The 21,478-nt window shown below is 38.4% G+C and overlaps 1 protein-coding gene across 1 annotated transcript in view; it reads left to right on the forward strand.

The window, feature by feature from the left end:
• Positions 1-21,478, forward strand: part of LOC148816836 (cell adhesion molecule 1-like) — a 315,115-nt gene that overhangs the window by 217,279 nt on the left and 76,358 nt on the right. The window contains exons 2-3 of the mRNA XM_088939476.1: positions 4,668-4,688; positions 15,953-16,099. Of these exons, the coding sequence (XP_088795602.1) occupies positions 4,668-4,688; positions 15,953-16,099 (168 nt within the window). The remainder of the gene's footprint in view (positions 1-4,667; positions 4,689-15,952; positions 16,100-21,478) is intronic.

A 21,478-nucleotide genomic window follows, 5' to 3' on the forward strand; every position in this document is an offset into this window, starting at 1 on the left:
TTTTTTTCTTTAAGGGGACATTATTGTAATTTTTAATTCTTTTTTTTTTAATTTTTCTTTCCATTAAACTCTATCCTCAGTGACCCCAATCACAAGTGTGGTTTTCTCTTCCCGAGAGCTGAAATGTCAAGTTATCTTGCCATGCCTATGGATTCAGGGAAGAAGCTAAATCTCCCTTGTTAAAGAGAAGGTGGGGGGAATTTTTCGCCACCTTCCCAGGAACGAGAGGTTGTTTTTTTTACCTGGCTCCGTTCTGTCCCTCCTTCCTTCACCTCGGCTGCTGACAGATTACAGTAGAATCGATTACCAGCATCGGGTGGCCTTGCTCCTTCAAAAGGCACATAATGCATCTTCACGGAATTTTGTCCATCAATATCAGCTTAATAGAATGACAGCAACGACATCTAATCACAGCAGTGCTGACAGCCCATAAATCCTTGGCTAATGTGGCTCAAGTACAGTAGCATATGGACGGGCGCAGATATTCTATAAATAGTGTTGGCAGGACTGAATGTTCTGCAACTTTTGTAAATGATCTTATTGTCCCTGTGCATTCTAGTGCATACAACAGGAATGTGTAACCCTTTCTATTCTCCAGCCTGTCTGCGTTGTGAAATAGCTCCTTAAACCTCCCTTGTTATGGATTGCTCCTTCCTGGGAGACAGCGACGCTGCCATGCTGAGATAAAATACATTGCCCTAATTCATTTATCCTGGATTCATGCTCGAGTGCCTGCTCACAATGTTAGAGCTGTTTACGAACTTTATGATGAATGTATTTTAATCGCACAGCATAATGCAAAAAAAAAAGTTCAAAGTTGGCAGCCAGTGATCAAAAGCTCTCATCCAAAAATACATCTTCTTAAATTTATGTCTTATGTATTGGCACACTGGAAAACGCTGTGGGAAAGAGTTAAAATAAATGTTCTTTTTTTTCCCCACTCCCTAATTCTTTTTTAATGTGGCACACATATCATGTCATATTTAATTGCCTGTAGGCAGCTCCTTTCAGATTTAATCAAAACATTAATACTTTTGAACCCTGTCTATAAAGAGAGAGAAAAAAATGTGGTTAAATAAAAAGTTCCCATTTTTGAAATGAGAAACGCATGCTTTCTTTGAGTAGAATATTATGCACGAGTGCAGTGTCGCAAACCTTAATAAAGCAAACTCAGCCTGCTTCAGGGCTGCCAGCTGGGATGTATTCTAGGGAGACTGGAGATCACTTGTTGAAGCTTCAGTAATAAAATAGGAAGCATCACTCTGCTGGTACAGAACTGTTGCTTACCATTGCTGCAGACATGGAGGTGTCACGTTCGTAAACCCCTCCTCTTAAGGACGCTCCAGCCCTTCCTTGTTCTTTACTCATCTCCCGCACCTGCTCCCTGTTCCAGCCCCCTTTCCAGTTCCCCTTAAAGGCCAGACGCCTACTCTGTTCGGGGCTCTGCATTGGTTTCCGTACCAGGCGAGTCCGGGACCTGGAAGTGCCTGGTCCCATCAAGCTTTTAAGTTCCTGTTCCTGCCGGTTCCCGTTTTTGTTCTGTTCGTCTTGGATGGACGCCCGGTTTTGGATTTTCGCCTTCTCTTGGATTCCCCCTTGGACTTATTTCTGGATTGTTTGCCTCGGCCACGCCCCCTGTTTTCATTCCCGACTCCCGCATGCTTTTTGCCCATGTTTTCCCTACTCTACCCTGGATCGTGTCGTCTGCATAGGGTCCTGAAAGAACGCTTTCGTTACAGGAGGCTGTTCACCAGCTCAGTGGGCGCAAGCGCCTCAAAATTGACCAGCCCATCCACTGCTCCTGCACAACACCTGCTTTTGTGAGCGCAAAACCGGAAGTTAAACTCGGTTCAAAACAGGCAGGGCAGATACTGTTGGATAACCTACAATGAATAAAATTGAGTATGTCCTTCCACCTGTGCTTCTCAGTTTCTGAAATTGAAAGGTTTGATAAGACAAACCAACCTACAGACGTCTTTCAGGGCTAAAGAGTTTTCTTCTAATGCCTTTGGTGTTTTACTGTAATTAACCCCCGCTATGAATTGACTGTTCTTGTGCGCCCTTTGGATGTCACATACACAGTGAGTCTTTGAGGTGTGAATGTGGTACAGTGGCACAGAAGTTTGTTAATAGAGCACATGCATGCTGACCCGCAGTTAATGTGCTTCTCTCTTTGGGGCAGGAGGCACCTTCTTCTTGAAATAACTCATGCATAATGCATTTCTGTGGTCAAAACCGGTAGCTTAACCTTGGGTGTAAAGTGCAGGCATCAACACAGACAGTTCTTGCAAGGTGGAGATGGCTTCAATGAGACACCGGGGATTTCGCAACACAGAATTATTCTTCTCAGCCCTGCATTTACTTAACACGGGTGGACCTTTCCCTTGGCATGTGTTCGGAGCTTGTGATTCCCAGGCTGGCCTGGGGGCCAGCAGGCACTCAGAAGTAGTTAGCGGCTCAGCCTGTGCCCTGACGTGAATTCTTAAAAAGAAAAATCAAGGATCTTTTCTCAGTTTCCCTGTTGGTATTCCAGGCACACAGCACTGATGAGAAATGTATACGCAGAACTGCATACTGTCCATAGCAGAACCGAGCTGGCCACTGGACGTTAAAGGGAGGTTATTATTGTTGTTCTTGTACATGTTGTGGGGATGATTATTATTAGCAGCAGCAGTAGAAGGAGGTGCATTTATTAGTTCATTTATCTTTCTGCATCAGAGGGCATGCAAGTTGAGAAAAGCAGTTAAAGAAGTACATCTTGCCGCAGATGTGATTCTGGATGGCTTAAAGGCCAGTATATTCAGCTGTTTTTTTAGTGCAAAAGTTTTATTTTAAATAACTCCCCTCCAATTGGATGCAAATCTTTCAAAGGAAAGATTCTAATATCTACCAGCCAGTCAACCCAGGGTTATATTTTTATGTTAAATGTTCTGAGCTGTTACTTAAACGCAGGCGTGCTCTCTGTGATGAATGTGCCATACCTGTGTTCAGATGAGGTCTGAAGTTGAAGACAGTTTAAAGGCTGTCGAAATACAAAATTTTAAGGTTCATGTTTGGAGCCTTATGATTTTGAATTTGATATTGCATTGCCGGTATGTTGCATTATATAACTGTGCTTGCTAATTTTGACAATTACTTTTTGTCAACCATCTGACAACTCCAATAGAGAGTGGATTTAAATTAAGACTTGTGACATTTTACATTACTTGTAATTATAATCACTCATCTAAGCAGTACCTCTTGCAGAATTTGTAGTTTAATCATGTAACTTAAGTTTACATTCTGTTTTTGCTTCACAGAGTTGCTTTAAATGAGTGAGGCCGTCTCATCATCACAGAAAAAAATATACATGTATGGTCTTGGGTAACTTTCATGTTTAATGTATTTGTATTTGTATTTGAAGCTCTTAGAAATTAAAAAAATATTTATTATCCCTTTATCACTGGAGGTTTTTGTTATATGCATATACTTTATAGTATATATACAACTTCAATATGTAGTAAGAAATATTTTTAGATGTGTATTTTTTTACTTTGAAAACACTGCAGTGCATTATTCAAATTAATCATCCTATGCAGGAAAATGAAAAAAAAAATGCTTATGTTTAAAAATGCTATTTATCTTTAAAGTACAGCAGAATCACTGCAGAAAAGTCAGATCATTTCTTTGAAGATTGAGGTTGTTCACACTTAATGTCACTGCTTGCCTGGTTCTACAGCAGGTAAAAATGCAAGTCTAGGAATATGTTATAATCAGTGTCAGCATACTGTAATTGCAATTTGGCATATCCTTAAGGCACAATAGTTCTTCTTTTCAAAATCCTGACCTCACAACATGGATTATGACAGTCTTCCGTCTCCAAAACATCAACAAGTACATTGTGTGCCACAGTAGTGTATTGGGGAAAATACTGCTCACCTGCAAAATAAATATGGTGACAAATACCTCTGAAAGCCATGCTTTCGTGTTTGAAACATGCAGTTATGTTACTGGTAGTTTTGTGTGGTCGCTCATTGACACGTATTGTGTTTTAAGTGGTCTTTGACTTTTCTTTGTTCTTTGATCTTTCCCTTTCTGCTGAGCACACCTACCGTACTGTAAATTCACTTATTTGTAGTGTACAATTTTACTGACATGTTCCACCTCAAGCAGTGATCATAAAAAGCTGGAACAACATAGAAGCGCATATGCACAGTTTGCAAATAAATCTGCATATTTAATCAGTTCCTAAACGAAGGACAAATTCTCCTAACTTTTTAGTGCAGATCTGATTGATGGATGACAGCACAGTCACGCCTGCTTGATATACTGTAGTTTACCTGACCTAACTAGCAGGGATAATCCGGCAGTGGTTTGTAGAGGGAAGGAAAGGGAATTAAAAAGAAACACATCATCAATAGCTCATGACCACTGACAATTAGTTGTGTTTTTAAGATGGAAATAAATATAAACATATTTAAATATAAAAAAAATATGTGGAAAGGTGGGTTGGAAGACTGATATCCCATCCAAAGGTAAAACATTGTGTGATTGCAGTCTCTTTTTGATTCCTGTGATTCAAAAATGTATTATTGTATTACATTGTATTGTATTACAATAAAAACTCTTGTTTACATCTTGCCTTTCTTCTTTTTTTTTCCTTCCCTGCTGTCTCATCGTTGACGTAGGAGCTGCGCAGAACATCCCAGGTAGAGAAAAAGAAAACAACTTGTATTGTCTTGTCTCTTCGTGTGTGTTCATGCTGTTTGTTCCACGCACCTGTGGAAACCATTGGTTTAAGTCTAGCTGGTGGTTAACTATCTAACTCTTGTGCCTTGAGAGAGCCTGGTCAATCATTTTGTTTTGAATTCAGTTTGGGTGACAGAGGTTGTTGTTTTCGACAAAAGCACATGTTGGATAGGGGAAATGGTGCTTGAAAATGAGAGGGGTAAGAATCATATGCCTCAGTAGCACTGCCTCTCTCTCCCCTGCCGACAACAGGCAATGTTAAATTCTAATTTGATCAGGCAATCAGTTTACAGACACAGGCCATTATTTGGATCTTTTGGTGTTCGTTTATCTTGGCATTTTAGGGTTACTGTTCACTGTTTCAATAACTTTTTAGAAAGTGCCTGGCCTTGCCTTTGAAATCATCAGCCTGCAGTGTGTTTGGCCTTTTACCTCTTTTTTTTTTAAATGATAAGAATAAGGAATGTATAGTCACATGGGATGTATGAGCTGGATTAATGCAGAGGCAGCAGAGAAGGGTTAAACCTTTTTAACGCATCTGCTTTAGAGCAGAATCATTAGGCGAGGCATTTTTTTGTTGATTAAAAAACTCTAATGGTTATATTTGAGGAGCACATCTACTATAATTGCCCTTATAGGTAACAAAACACTGACACTGAGGATTATTAATTGGGTTCTTGTGTTGTTTTTTATTATTATTCGATCGGTATATTTGAGAATGCTTGCTAAATAAATGGAGGCACAACAATGTGAAGCACTGTCAAAGCTCTGTAATTATACATTTCTTATAATTACAAAATCCTTGTTATAAGAAATAAAACACAGTACCACCAGCAGTTTCAGCCATGACAGCCTGCAGGCTTAGCAGAGGTTTTAGTCTGTAATGGGCGAGAAACCACTGCATAAATTCAATTAATTTGATTTTTTTTTCCAATATAGAAATGTTTGTTTAGTCATCAGTGCATTTTTGCAATAGAACATTTATCACAGGCAGGTTAAATTGCCAAGAAAAACAAAGAACAGATGGCAGCTTGCGAACTCGAGACATAAGGCTCTCGTAAGGTGAACTTACTTTTAATCCTGCCCTGGCTGCGATGTGAGTTCTATACGTACATTAATTTCCAGTACTTCTCTTTCTGTGGTACTTAAGCATCTTCCCGGAAGATTCATGACAACATATACCATGTAATAGATGAGAGATTTTAGATAATATTTGTCTTATTGCTTGTTGTTTTTTAATGATGTTTTTATGTTTTCCCTTTTATGTTGATATTTTATGTTGACATTTTTTTTTCTTTTCAATCACATTTTACATCGTTACCGTTTTTACTTTGATTCCCTCCTGTGACTCTTTGTTTTTTGGGATTTCCTATTGCCATTATTATTATTGTCATTATCTTTTATGTTAGTCTATGCTCGCTCTGTCAAGCATTTTGCACTTGTTTCCATACATTTGAATGTATGAAAGGTGCTATATAAAGAAAGTTCATATATTACAAGCTTTATTTGCTTGAGTTTGGTTCACTGAAATACATTATTCAATATTTTATTTTTTTTTAATTTAATGTATTCAGTAAAACATATTGTCTTCTTTGGACAGTATCGAACACGAGACCTTTCCGTATTCTTTTGTATTTGGGTACAGTAAACACCTGTATAGCAGTGTAAGTGCAGAGGTGTAACACTATGTCGTTGTCATAAAGAGGAAATAACCCAGCTTGAAACACCTACTGTATGACCTGGCATTTGACTTGGTTTTGGACATTGTTGAAAAATAGCTTCCCCACTCTCACAGAGGGGGAAACATTCAACATGGCATGAAACAGTCTGAAAATAGAAATCAAGGTCCCAGATATAAAAAACCTCTAACACATAAATATTTATATTATGTCAGTGCACAACTCATCCTCAAGAAATGGTTCTCAAACCTGTAATGTGGGAAGCTCCATCATGCGCAGATATTCCTTTAAAAAAGGCTGCAGCATTTAGTTTAAATCTATTTTTTATCTTTGTGTCCATTGCATTATACCCTCCTTTCATCATCTAAACACAGAGTACATCACTTAAAAACATGGCAGCTTACTCAGAGAATCCAATATGATCAGAATTAAGACACACGTAAGATCTCTTTTGATCAAATGGAAATGAAATTCTGTGACTCCTATATCCATACTTTAGCACTTTTTTTTTGTACTTTCCCTCAGGCTTGGCCTCAAAATTTTGCAAATCCCCTGTTAATTATGATAGAGAAGGCTTGCTTCTGGCCACAGTGGCTGGGTTTGGCATTAAGAAACTTGTAGTCCCTGTATCCTTTTCAACTTTCATGCTTCTTTCATGTAAGAAGAAGGGAAAAAAGTTCAAAGTGAACGGATTTATGGAATTACCAACTTTAAAGGTGCCCTTCTTGAGGAAAAAAAAAAGCTTTCTGATCACAATACAAATGCAAGACTTAAACTTAACATCTCACCTCCTTCTCTTGTGTAATTGGATTAGTGTTTTTCTTTGTTGCACTTACTGTACATTCTGACGACGATTTTCTGATTTTCACTCCTATGGCTTTGGTCCGCTTTTGAGATCACACACTTCCACTTTCTACAAGATTCAATAACCAGCTTATGCTGTCAGGCTGCAAAGGAAATGTTAGCTGAAATATGTACGTAGTTCACTTGCAGACAGGACGAGGAATTAGGGGAAATGTGTTCGGAAGCAGCTCGTACCCAGTTATTGCATTCTGACACCAGGGATTAATAGCTATAGCCTTTTCCATCTGCAGCCAATCATGAAAAACGATGCTGAGGCAATCTGTAATGTTTACTGTAGTTGCAAAAGAGCCCAGGCTTGGCAAATGGGTTCTTTAGGCCTTTGATCCGATTGTTAATTTACTACCAAGTTAGTGGGCCTTAATTGGAATTGAACTTAAGAGGAAATTCCCAAGGGGCATTGGATGGAGCCCAAACTTTTCAAGTGGTGTGCTGTGTTCCGCTTGGCTTATCCTTGGCGGTACCCAGAATTTTCTGCCTAATATATTGGGAAAATGTCCTTAGTTTTAAGCTCACTGCAGTTTTCCATTCCAGTGTGTTTTATCATGAGTGCCAGTAATATCTGGAGAAGTGGCACGAGCACGCTTGCTTCACGTGTTTAGTAGTGCGTTGTACCGTAGCTGAACATTCAGAAACAATAACCGGCGTTGCAAACTCTGTGAGACTTCTTTGTTAAGGGAATACTATCCTATCTGTTCCAACAAAAAAAAAAGGCAGGAAACAAATAATGTGGAGGGTGCAAATTCTCTTCAGAATGTGTTTCTCAGTATACAGTGATTTTCAGCTTTGAAAGGATGTCATACCTGCTGATTTCATCAATGTCTTCCCAGAGATAACCAGACTCTTAAGCAGGAATTAACTGCAGAACATCCCTAAAAATTATATTGTTTAATTAAATTTGTTATAATATACACTACAAAAATGCTCCTTATTGTGGCATCTTATGATCTAAAAGCATAGGTTGCATGTTTTATGAAAAACAAAATGAGATGCACGTGAATGGCTTCATTACTAACTGAGCATTTTGTATTGAACTCAGTTGAAGAAAAGTACATTTCAGTTTGTAGGAAGGGGAGTTTCTCACGTGTTTATAGGGGGACAAACCTAAGATCAGGTCTGTCTGTCATCTGTAGGATATTTTTCCCAGATGCCTTCGTTAGAGAGGGAAATTTACACTATATCCATGGATGACATTTGGACCTTCAGAGATGCTTCACAGATGTTACATCGTTTCATTTTTGTGTTTATTTTGATAGGTTTAGGTAATGTATTAGCCAGTATTTATATAAATTCTGATGTACTAGTTTTTAAATAATCATTAGATGTTAAGGATACGTACAGTATGAACTTCAAATGACCAACATTTTAAAAGATTAATACAAATATGTTCTCATACTGAACATTTTAATATTGTATCTAATTCCAGCATTCTAGTCTTTGGATAGTTGGCAGTTTGGAGCAAAGTAACTAGTGTAGTGGAACTAGAGAAGCAGTAGTGCATAATTCAGGGGTTTTGTTAGGAAATGATATCATTACAGACTGCCTATTCACGTTCTTCCTTCAGACGATAAGCCAGGATTGGAGCAGCACAATGGGAGACAGAGGTAATTTATTTAGGCTTGGCTGTACTACAAAAGTCTGCACTTGGGAAGAAAAAAAAAACAGGAGGGCAAAGGAGAAGAACATACTGAGTTGAAAATAGCTGCCTTTTAAAATGCACGTCCATTAGCTGAATCATTTTTCCCCTAAGTGTGCAGGCATCTCACTGTACGCTGATGAAAACTGACAATGTAATCTCTTATTAGCTTTGAAATTGTTTTCTATGTCTGGGCTTTTTTTTTAACTGATTTGCGTTATTCACTTTTCTTTTTATGTATAAAATAAAACAAAAAAACATGAACCGCAACACCTGCAGTACTTCAGAGATAGTCGACCGTCTGTTCTCCTAATGGGTTTTTTTTTTCTGCTGCGCTCTATGCAAGTTCTTCTTAGGCTTGTTTATCCAGCACAGCGGTGAAAAAAACGAAGAGCTCCTGAAATAGATTTCAGAGTGAGAGTGCATGATGGCATGCCCTCTGGTGCCGGGCTTCACTACTGCAACCTTTTTGATGCATAAATCATTAACTGGCGATCTCCACAGCATTCAGCTGATTTCAGCTTTTCTGCGTTACTCCTGCCTGCACCCAGTCGAATGCTGCCTACACAACGTGCAGCGAGGAAAAAAAAAAGTGCAAGTTCAGCCTGAATTATGTTCTCTATCTGTTTTGCCCTTCATTAGCATTGTTTTTTTTTTTAATTTGCTGAGAGGCTTTTTCTTTCTTATGGGAACAGCCTAGACAAGAGACAATAGCTTTTCAGGGATTTGTTCTGGTATACTTTCAAAGAGGCGTAGGAGGTCAGCTTATAAATGCTGTCACATAATCTGCATGTAAAACAAGGCAGTATTGTTCTTAATTAAATACAGTAAAGCTTAAATACTCTCCGGGGTATCATGTAGCAGTTTTTAGGTTTATAGTTTTTTTTTAGCATTTCATTTGTTGAGTTGTTTTCATATGTGCATGTTATGAAACAGGTGTTGTTATTGGTTTTGTCCTATACTACACTGGGTGCTGTATCTTCCATATTGCTTCATATGCTGTCATTTTGTTTCCCAAACACAACTTTTTTTTATTTTAAATGAAAATACTCTCTTCCAGAATGAGACACATTCAGTCAAACGACATTCGTAATAAGGAAGCTACAGTAATCGTTACTCTGTACCAAAACTTTCTTAAGAGAGTTGCAGAGTTTCTGTAAGAGAGTTTTTGTCTAACTCTTAAAAAATAGACCCCATCACCACAAAAGCACACCGAGAATTGTGAAAACGCGTTCCGATTGTCGAAGGGTGCTTCACCCAGGAATACAGTAAATTGTAATCCCTCTTTATGATAAAGGATTCTAGAGTTGTGGGGTTGAGGTGTGAACCCATAGACCACAGTGCTACCCTACAAAATGTAATAGACAGGAATGAATACATAAGTGATGCAAGAAAACATGTATAGACTAGTGCACAGTGTATGCATCTCCTTAGTTATGACTATAAACAAAAGAAGAAGATTGGAACAGGAGAAAAACACGTGGATCTATTTCTGTTTGAAAAGGGTAGATGCTTTTCATGTGTTCATACAAATTTCAGCATCTGTCAGAAACCATGTTAGTGTGCAAGAAGTTATCTGAAAGTAAAAAAAATAATCGCATAAAGACAGATCACATTTACATTACACCCACGTCTCAGGCAGATATAGAACCCATTCTGAAACGATGTAAGTTCTGTTTTTTAGATCTGTGAGACAGACTATATGACTATTGGGTGTTTTAAGCACCACGCTCAGTGTAAAAATACATTTTCAAAAAAAAACGTAAGTAGTTTTTCTTTCATGTTTACATCTTTGAGAAAAGCCAGACATTGCCAGAGACGGCAGTCTAACAGTGGGTATGTAATTAATCAGCAGAGTCATGTCAATAAGATTTCCCTCAGTTCAATAATGTATCAGATTAGAAACAACTTAGCCTTAGGGATTTTTTTTTCCTCTTTTTTCAAAGGCCTGACATTCTTTTTTTGTTTTGTTCCTCTGTCAGCCTGATGTAAAAAAGGGTGCTTTATCCATAAATTCAAGTACCCAGTCGTAGAATGCAAACTGTGGATAAAGAAAATGGCTAGAGAAACTTCACCTGGTTAAAATATTTCAGCTGTTCTCTTCTTTGTTGACTAATGAAGATCTTTTTCAGAGTGTTTTGGCACTTTGATTCCTATGTTTGTAGCAACCAAGATGTGTTTCCTACTGGCAGATGTAGAGGGTGATAAATAATTAGGATTTTTAGTCCTCCCATCACTCACAATTCATAAGGAATGAATATGCAATGTGATTAAACATTTGTGTAAGTCTTCGTGGGAAAATGTGGAGCGCCTAACATTTGTAGCCTACTAAAGTGCTACAATTGTAAAATGTGTTAGAAAAAAGGGTTTTTTTGAATGCCCCAGAAATTAGTAACAAGTAAATTTCAGGTCGCCCTTGATCTGCATTGTTACTACAAATATGCTCTTGAGAAGTTTAACTCTGGGAGAAATGTAAAGTCAACAGTGGCTTCTTTTTTCACAACCTCTTGAAGGATCTCTGCAATGGGGAGAAATGGGCATTTTAGTCCAGGGATCACTCACTCAAGTCTGGCCCATATAGGCAGAAACACACAAATGAATAAGCGCCATCATAAATGGGTGGGTTTGAAGTGGACCAGTGTTTTCTCAGTTCACTGCAGAACAGCTGCCCCTCTGGCCTGCCGAGCATCGATATGCTGTTATGACCCAGAGCTGTGTCATTCAGTCACCTACAGTATGTCACACTTAACTCTGTTATTCTTGACTTATGATGTCTGCATCTCCTGTACTTGTATGAGGGATATAGGAGAAATCTTAAATAAAGGCTTACCAGTTCCAAAATGATATATATATATAAACACTCTCGAGAGAGATAAACACTCTTGTTTGTCTGTCGTGGCCAAAGAACCAAGCTAAACAACACGATTGAAAGGAGCATCAGAATTTAAACACAACGTTGAACTACTACATCTTACAGTAACTTCTAGCTAAGGCTACAATGGCAGGAAAAGTCATCCTTGAGGTTACATGATGTCTCCAGTGGAAAGGTCTGAATTTATATTTTGCAAACGTACACACACTGATGTTCTGTCCAGTTCATTCAGAACTAAATATAAAGAGACTTGAACAACAAAAATGCAATCGTGGTAAAGTCTGACATTAAAATGAAAGAGATAGCGAGCGGGACATTTACTTTGCTGCAAAACTATTCTGAAATCTTCCTTTTAATGTTATAACGATTTGTTGGAGGATGGTGGTAGTGTTGGTAGAGGGTGTTTCAGTATTAGATAAGAAGATGCTTGTAGATATTGAATCTCACTGACAACGTTGAATTGATTTAGTGAGTCATGAAAGATGTCCGATATGTGCATGCCAAAGCTCAAACATTGTTGTGTCAGGTGATTTTTAGGTACAGATATTTTTGGTTTGGTTTTTTGCATTGGTATATTTGAGTGCTAAATGCTATGTGTAATATTTGTTACCATTTAAGAAATAGATAGATGGTTTAAAAACTTTGTCAACCAAACTTGCAGATACTGTACTTGCTATATAGAATCGAGAGTGTTAATTCATTTTGTAAAGAGATGTTAGCTCATCATTTCACAGTACTGAGGGGGCAAAATCAGCTAAACATATGGTTCTGCCTTTGAGTATTTAAAGTCAAAACACATTTTTTGCCTTTTATGCTATGGGAAATATTCACATAAGAAAAGGTATAAATACAGAGTACTTGATACAGCAGTTTTTTGTAGTACTGTAATTGTGGCGTTTCCAGTATCAGATAATGATTTTATTTCAAAGAAATGACATTTCACCAGCCCACAAAACTGTCAATAAGTATTCCAAAGAATATCTCCACCTGGTGGTGAAAATTGTAAGGGTAGTTTCTATATTCCTGTCGGACAGGGAATAGTGGATTTTAAGTCCACACCTGAATTCTGATGAATTTGAATTCTGCCTGTGGTTAATCTTTTACTTTGAAAATTAATAGCATCTGATATAGCTTGAACATTAACAAAGCAATGTGCAAGCCTTTCTATCCTAACATAGTGTTTTAGTCTCCTAAAAAGTTACTTTTTAGGGATAAATCACGACCACTTGCGTATTCCTCCACCAAAATCTATACATAACATCACATCACGTCCCAGCAGTCTAATGTGTTTTTTGTTGACCCACGCTGGTTCGAAAGGCATAGGTCAGAGTCTCATACTGTACCCCATGGCTAAATAACAGTGCAGGCGTTTCAGTATAAGCATTCAAAATCCTCAACGACAGAGTCAGGCCATTGGGCAGATCCGGAATCGAGAGTGAAGCACGAACCTCAGGACACAGTTGGAAAATCCGTGTGCGTTTAATACTGCGAACAGGAGGCAGATCTTCACCCAAAGGGCTGTCGTGTTTGGAACGAGCTACTTAGCCATGTTGTTGAAGCAGACACCCTGGTTTCTTTTAAGAAACAGTTGGATGAGTTAGATCCTTGGATCAATTAGCTACCAACTACCAAAGAGGCTAGCCAAGCCAAATGGCTCCCTCTTGTTTGTAACTATTCTTAGGCTCTTATTTTCTTGTACTGTGCCTCCACTGTCTACCAGACAGATGCAAGTGAACCCAATAGTTTCGGTTCTATTAAGGTTTAATTATTATTGTTTTGCACACCACAATGCGTTGAATCCACCATGCCGCTATACAAACAGTCTGTTTTCTGGTCTCAACACCCACTGCCTGACCCACTAACTTACCCCCTGGGTAATGTGGGCTTTTGATTTCAGCCTTTGACAGCTTTTCATTCCGCTTTTGCTTTTCAAATGCACATCTGAAAGTAATGTGAAACCAGGAGTCATGCTTATCTAACCATAGAAAGGACCACAAAGTTCAGCACTGCTAGGCACCATTAACCTTAAAATCCGCAGCAGGAATGCTTTATGATTGTATAAATGTAAAATGTATATGACTACATTTTTTTGTCGGTAGGACTAAAAATGTTCCTGTTGACCGTAAGTATTAAATTTTTCAAACATTCTGTATGACAAGTCAGAAACATTTTCCCTTAAAGGTTAAATGTTCTTTGTTCAAATATACTCTGCATTGGGCAGTCCAGTGTAAATCATGTTAGTTGAGCTGTCTTTCCTTATCTATCACCTCCTAAAGATCCTTTTTTGCTTTTTTCTCCCTTAAATGTCAGAGAGGTCTGAAGATGTTAGACAACTCAGGCATGCAAATCTACACATTTTCTTTAAGGCACAGGGATTTTTTCTCCTTCCCTGTTAGTGAGGTTTTTTTTTCTTAAAATTAAGAGCATTTTCAAACTCTCTTGTACCCTTTTTCTCCCAGAATAATAACTAAATATAGAAATGGGCATGATTATTTTCTTTACCTTCTCATCTTCAAAAAAAAATCCCACACTGGCCATAAATTAAGTGGATTAAAAGAGATTTTCCTGTTCGTACTTTAATTAACTGCTAACGTGAGACCCCAGAAGATTGTTGAAATTACGCAAAGTAAATGTGAGCTGTAAATCCAGCCCATCTAGCCAGAGGTGTTAGGCTTTCCTTCACTGGAAGTGATGTTGCACTAGGCTGATTCAAGATTGCCAACCTCCATCAGCTCGTTCTGTGATTTGGTGCTGTGATACAGCACAGCCATGAGCAGCAATTACTGGGTTCGCAAATCCCTGTGCTACAGATCTGTAATGTTTCAGTCCAGCTGGGACAAGAAAAAAAGGTAGTCCCACAAAATCAATAATTCTGCGCACTGTACAGAACCTTTACATCCACAGGATTAAGAGTTTAGCAGAATCTGCTGCCTGGTGTGATACCATCCATTTTTTTCCTCATTTTTTTTTCAATGCTTTATGGCTGCCTCTCATTTGTAACCCTTCTCATGTTATATTCTCTAGGTTTTTCTTGCCTTTATCTGAAAAGTTTATCTCAAGGCTCTTGTGCCGTTCCTCAGCGTTTGGTTGGTTGGCAAAAAATAAGAATTCATTAACTTTGCCAGGCAAACTCCATGTTAAAACGATGTCTTCCGAAAACAGCGCAGTCATTTTTCCTGCAGTACTTCCATGCCTGCCACATAAATATCAGCCTTCTGTATGACCTTCCATAATGCTCAAGGTTACTGTTTCAGATCTATACAGTATGTACGTTTTTTGTTGGCTAGTTTGCTGTTTTCTCATGGTTTTTTTCTATGTCAGGGTTGTTCATTTAAAAGTAGCAGGGTTGTGTACTAAATTACATTTAGCAGGTTTCATGCAGCATCTAGGCAATGGTACTTTTTCATCTGAGGATGGTCTGTAATGTCATTTTTTTTCCTTATGGTGGTTCCCTGCTGAAATAAAAGATTTTAATACCCTCTGTGGCTTATTTCTCAGTTATAGATTAAAAGACAGAGCTCTGAGGTGACGTGTGTGTGTATATATACAGTTAATATACTAGTGTTTCATTAATTAAATGAAAAAATTAAATTGGTAAAAATTAGGCATGAATATCCAGGAGATTTGAAATTTCTCTAAAGATTGACAATCAGGAATGATGAAATGGTGAACTTCTCACCTTTTATTGTTCTAGCATGTTGTTTTATTGTGATGCTTTCGTATTCTTCTGTGCTTATCGGACAGAACAGCTCTGATTTGTTTTTTGTGGCTTTTTTTCTTGTTACTCTAGGTAACTGTTGCAGCAGTAGCAATGGTATCGCCAACCACTGTTCTCTTGTAACTGTTGTCAAATAAAAATCTCTGTATTTTTTTTTTCCTGGGGAAGCTTATAGCACTGTTCTGGAAACACAAACTTGCAAATAGTGCGTGGAACTAGACTTCAGCAAATGATAAGCTTATGGAAATCCCTTTTAAAAAATGTCCTTTCTGCTCAATGTATCATTGTTATGTGATTCTGGGAAAGAGGGCTTAAAAATGGATAATTAGACTGTTTTTAATATTAAGGAAACATTTAATTTGATATATAAAAGACATCCATCCAGCATGTCCATTAATCTCTCACCTTTCTTGTCTTGTCTTTTCTCCCCCTCTCTCTTTCCGTCCTCTGCTTTTCAGTGCAAGGTCAGAATCTGGTGACGGATAATGTCTCTGTAGTGGAGGGGGAAGTGGCTACCATCAGCTGCAGAGTCAAAAACAACGACGACTCTGTCATTCAGCTTCTCAACCCCAACAGACAAACCATTTACTTCAGGGACGTAAGACGTAAGTGCTGCTTCTCACAACTTCTGTTACTTCCTTCATTTTTTTTTCCTCCAGGAGGTCTTTGAAAATGAGCCGGTATTTCAAAGTATAAATTCCACGGGTGGCGGTTTGTTGTTTTTTTTAAAGTTATGTTGTTATTTATGATGTGGATTGCAGTTTGTGGATGTAAAGTGAAACAGTCAAATTATCGTGAAATTGTATTAAAATAAAAATGCGGTAGTACTTTTTTTGCATCATAACAGTGGAGCATATGCTACAGGGCTGCTTTGCATCTGAACAGGGAGCTGTTTGGATACTGTTTTGTTTTTAAAGAGAGGTGTTTTGTTTTTGATCACACAGTGCCCAAGATTTGCATAAAGATTTTGATAGGTGCTATGAAGCATTTATTCCATTTTGTTCGATATGACTGAACCCACAGCCTTTAGAACTCAAGTGGGTGAAGAGTAACCAAAAAGGAACCATTGGCATAAAGCTTTCATTTCTGAGCCATAATCCATAATTTAGTTTGTATACTTAAATTAAATTTTAAGTAAATTATCCTGAAAGGGTAATTGCAGGAGCCTAATAGAGGCAGTTCTTCGATTCTGTTACAGAATTTTCTAGACATTTCTATGCATGTTTTGGTTTAGGTAAGTAGATCATTTCTATTTCCAAAGATGCCAGTCCATCGTAGGAACTGGCCCCGGCAATTCTGGTCCCCATTTATACTGCTAGGAGGACTGGAAGAGCTCTGGAAAAGCACCTCAATCAGGGTACAGCAGCAGCATCTGCGGCAGAGATTTGAACCTGCAACCCACCAGTTATGAGCCCAGAGTTTTACCCACTATGCTATTCCATAAGAAGTTGTGCAGAATGGCCACCTCTCATTTAAAACCTTTTTTATGTTCCTGTGTTTTATTATTTGATAAAATCAAATGTTCCTAGGATTTAGTGTCACAATGGGTCGACTTTTTTTTCTGGAAAAGTGTATCCTGTGTTTTAAATGAATGTTATTTTTTCCTTACAAGATGAGAAGTGGTGCAGTCAGATACCATGTGTCTTACTTACTGTGGAATTGTCTGCAAATGAATTGAAAAATAATTTGCACAGGACAGTGCTGGAGACCAGGTTGTCACCATTCCTCCCAGACCCACAGCCAGTGACAATGTCTTATTTTGTAACTTGGATTAGTGTGTCTGCTGAGCAGCCTTTTTTATTTTTTTAACTTTGCAATTATAATAAAGTTCATGCCCTTTACAGCTGGGTCCATATGACATGTATAATTATCCCTTTTCTGCTTAATAAAACCTTGATGGGCTCCTTTAAAGCAAGATGGTCTGGCTTAGTAATCAGAATTGATTGCAGTTATTTGGGATAAATGGCATGTCCACTGGAGCCTCCTGTATTAAACCTGTGAAAACAATACAAATGAGATGAGGAAGAAACCCCGGGAGAAGGAAATAATAAAGAAGGGAAAATCATCTGGAGAGCTATTCTCTTTGTTGATTGTGACTGGAAGTTTGCAATTAGGTTTCCTTAAAGCTTAATTCCATTTGTGAGACGGCTTCTCCATTCCATCTTTGAGTTCTACCTTTTGAGAATGCTTTGTGCTTTTTTTGTGTGGTGCTAAAATAATTCCTACAACTTTTTTGAGTAAAAAACAGCCTAAGAACAAAGTTTTCAGTTATCAACCATCCGATAGTAATGATAAAAAGCTGTTTTTTTTTTGGCTATGTAATTAGTTTTGTTATGCAGTTTGTTATTCAGTTACTGAAGCATGGATTACATGAAAGAGTCCACATTGTTTCATTGCAGGAAGGGACACCTTTTATAAGTCCACTGTTGATTTGTTTCAAAAGGAATAGAGAAGTGTGAAAAGAGAACGTGGTAAATGTTTCAGGAGTATAGCTTTTCTAAGATGAGAAACATGTTGATTTAAAATTGAACATGACAGGTGTATTTATCTTTTTATAAAACTTATAATTTATCATTTAAAATTAATTGAAGCACATCAGCTGCTAAATGAATGACCTGTTTCGCCTGAGTATATTGTTATCATTTCAGTCAGAATATGCAGGCTTTGTCTAAAGATTGCCTCCAGGCCTAATGTTGAAAATTAAAACTTTTCAGAGAGCTCCCCCATACACAGATCCACAGCGTGATACAAACATCCATTTGAACCTGCTGTAGGAACAATCACTATTGTGGAACTCATTATCGATTTCTGACAGTGAACAAGGAAACACTGGCTTTTTTTATTTGGTTTTTAATTGATATGCTGTTTTATTTCTTTAAAAATATGGATTTCTGCTTTTAGGCACATTGTATTGCTGTTACATCTGTTACCAGCTTTTTGTTTTTGAGATGAATTGAGAGAAGGAGACAGAAGTCTTCCATTTTATACTGCATTTGAGCCAGGGAAGAGAAAGCCTGCAGAAGTGTTTCACCCTGGAGCTTACACATTATTAGAGAGGAAATAACTTCTCTGGAGAGATGCCCAGCCTGCCAGCCATTTCTTATCTTGTTATCTATTATTCTGTCTGATATTTACTGTTGTGTCAGACCCCAATCCAGGCTACACTGGTATTTAACTTTGTGTGTTGTTGTTGTTTTAGGGATTGCCACATTCACAGATCACATTTCCTACTAGCTGAATCAGCCTGCCATCATTTTACTGGACTTAGAATATAATTAAAAGAACTCTTTGTGGGCATAACTGCTCCGTAAAATATTTTAAAACCTACTCTGTGTTTCCGATCTTAATGGTTGCAATTGTTCAAATGTTCTTGAAAATGTGCATTTGCATTTGTAAAGATCTGCATGCTCTACAAAAGATTACAGTGGTGAAAACGCAGTATCCAGGAACGTCTTCATTCGTCTGTCAGCAGCCTTGTTCAGGATTGTGGAGCCTGATTTTCAAGCCCCTTTGACACGAGGTGTTTTGTGACAGTCTGATGTAAAAACCTGTAAAAGTGCCGAAATAATAGACCAAAAGGTCCCTCCTTTTGGTGCGCGCACACAGTATACAGTATTACTGTGACATAAATCAGGCCCTCTTTACTATTTTGGTGCCCTCCTGATCAGTTTTAATCCACCACATTAACAAATTGTGGAGTCTTTAGGTCTGATTGATGGAGCATGACAGCCTCTCAAGAAGGAGTCCGACCCCTGCTAGCGGGTCTGTCTAACATGACCCACACATTTAATTAAGACCACGTAATGTCAAGTAGTCCTTTTTACAGGCTGGTAAAACTCAATTTGTGTTTTACGCATTCCAGATAGCATTTGTTCTGTTTTGTATTTGAGTTTGTATAAACAGTATATATACATACAAAGCAAGGAAGGCTTAAGTTGAACTTGAAGCCTCACAGTTTTCTTTAGAGCGCAATAAATATTTTATAAAGCACCATAAAATGATAGGGTTGGAGCACTAGGGAGAGAAGGTGTGATTACTGTGTTTAAGGCAGTAATTAGCTGTAAAGGCTCAAGAATTTAACAAGACCGCAGGTAAGAAGCGTTACAAAATCAGGGAGAACCCCTGATTGTACTAGTTCGTTTGTCTGTAGCTCACCGAGCCAAGAAAGCTGTTTCCTGATATTTACAAGCTCACCTCCATCAACACCAACAGCTGTAAGCACAACGCTCAAAGATCTCCATCCAAACAGAACAAATCTTGTGGTGTGTACTCACAGTCTTCTTGAATTAAGAGTTTAGCAAGATTTTCCCTCCACCTGTGTAGGAACAGAATCCCTCCAACAGATGTTTGAGAAATGTTTTGTTCCAACCCCACACTTCTTCTGGGACTGCCCCTTGTGGGGAACAGCACGTCTCTCGCTGTGTTTGAGTGTTCTTATTCACATGGGCTGCACTGGAGGGACATGTGGGCTGCTCTGGCAAGGGAGGCAGAGATCATTTTGTTTGAAGAATAAACAACAGCCACAAAAGAGAGACACCCCACAGTGGGAGACTTTGTGTGCAGAATTAGGACTGCACAGATTTCTTGAGAAAGTTGTGATAGAATTCTCAAGAAAGAAAATTGAAGCATAATTAAATCTGTTATACATACAGCATGGTGGTATAGCAGCAAAGAGAGTGTGTAGATGGCATGTTCGGTTAATACCCTGCCTGAGCTTTTAAATAGTCAGCTGGAGAACAGTGAAAGAAACCTCTTATGGTAGTAAAGGAAAAAATCATTTTGGTGACGCTGACAGCTTGTGTGACCTGGAACGTCGAGACTGGAGGTTCAGATTCCTTGCAATTTCCCCTTATTTTTTGTTGCTTGTGATTTTAGAACTGTGGGTTTAGACATGCCCGGAGGTTGAGCTTTTCAGATAAAATCTGTCGTTTAGGCAATTGATGCAGACAGCCGCAATGTGGCATACCTTGCTGGTGAGCTGATGGAGATCAGTGGGTTTTTGGAATGGACGTTCAGGAGAGAAGACAGCCCCATGTTCATGACCCATGCCTATCTTCGTGCCCAGGTTTATTTTAAATACAAAGGAATGAGCCTTTCCTTTCCCACGTTTCTTGCTAAACATCCTTAGACCTCCCACATCTCTGCCTCTATGTGCATTTCACAAAGGTGTTTCCAGCGTCTGTTACCTTATCTATAAGTGCAGGCTGTGGGTCTTCCGTCAACTGGGTCTTGATCCGAAGAGTGCCTGTACATGCTTGTGCCCATCTGCAAACAGAAACGGTGTCAAACACATTTAGTTGTGAGCGGTTGTCTGAAACAGTCTGACCCTCAGTGTTGTATTTGAAGTATTTATTGGATTCTCGTTTCAGAACCCCTGTCAGTCAGTCTTGTGGCACAAAGCAGTCGGAATAGAGAACTGTTTCCCCCAGTTTCCATTATGACTGGATATGAATTCAGCTCTCGTGCATGCTGTCCATGTGCTTCCCATTAAACCTGACATTATAGTTATTAGTGTTTTTATAATGATTTAATTATTCTCCATCATTTCTACTAGACGTTTGTCACAACAGATTATAAACTGCATCACAGGCATTACACTCATTTTTTTTCTAATCCCTTTGCATTCTTCAATCAATAAATTGAATTAAATCATTAGCTTTTAACTGCCCTCTCCCTGCCAGAGCTATCCCCTGCTTTCATGTCATGTGCTCTAATTAGTCACACTTTCTTCTCGTGCTCCTGAAAATGGTGCCACACAGTGCTGAAAAGCAAAACAGGAGGCAAGAAATGGCACATACTGAAAACAGAGTGAAGCCCGTGATGTTTCAGATGGTGCTCTGAGTGCCACTGCTATACAGTACCTTTCAGTCACAAAGTTGCATTGTGCCTCAAGCTGCCTATTTCTTTAAGCTTAATTGATTGATTGATTTCTTGTCTATGTATAAACAAATCTCACTGGTGGGTTTTTTTATTTGTGTATTTTT

The sequence above is a fragment of the Atractosteus spatula genome, chromosome 22 (assembly GCF_055471065.1).
Source record: "Atractosteus spatula isolate fAtrSpa1 chromosome 22, fAtrSpa1.hap1, whole genome shotgun sequence".
NCBI classification, from domain to species: domain Eukaryota; kingdom Metazoa; phylum Chordata; class Actinopteri; order Semionotiformes; family Lepisosteidae; genus Atractosteus; species Atractosteus spatula.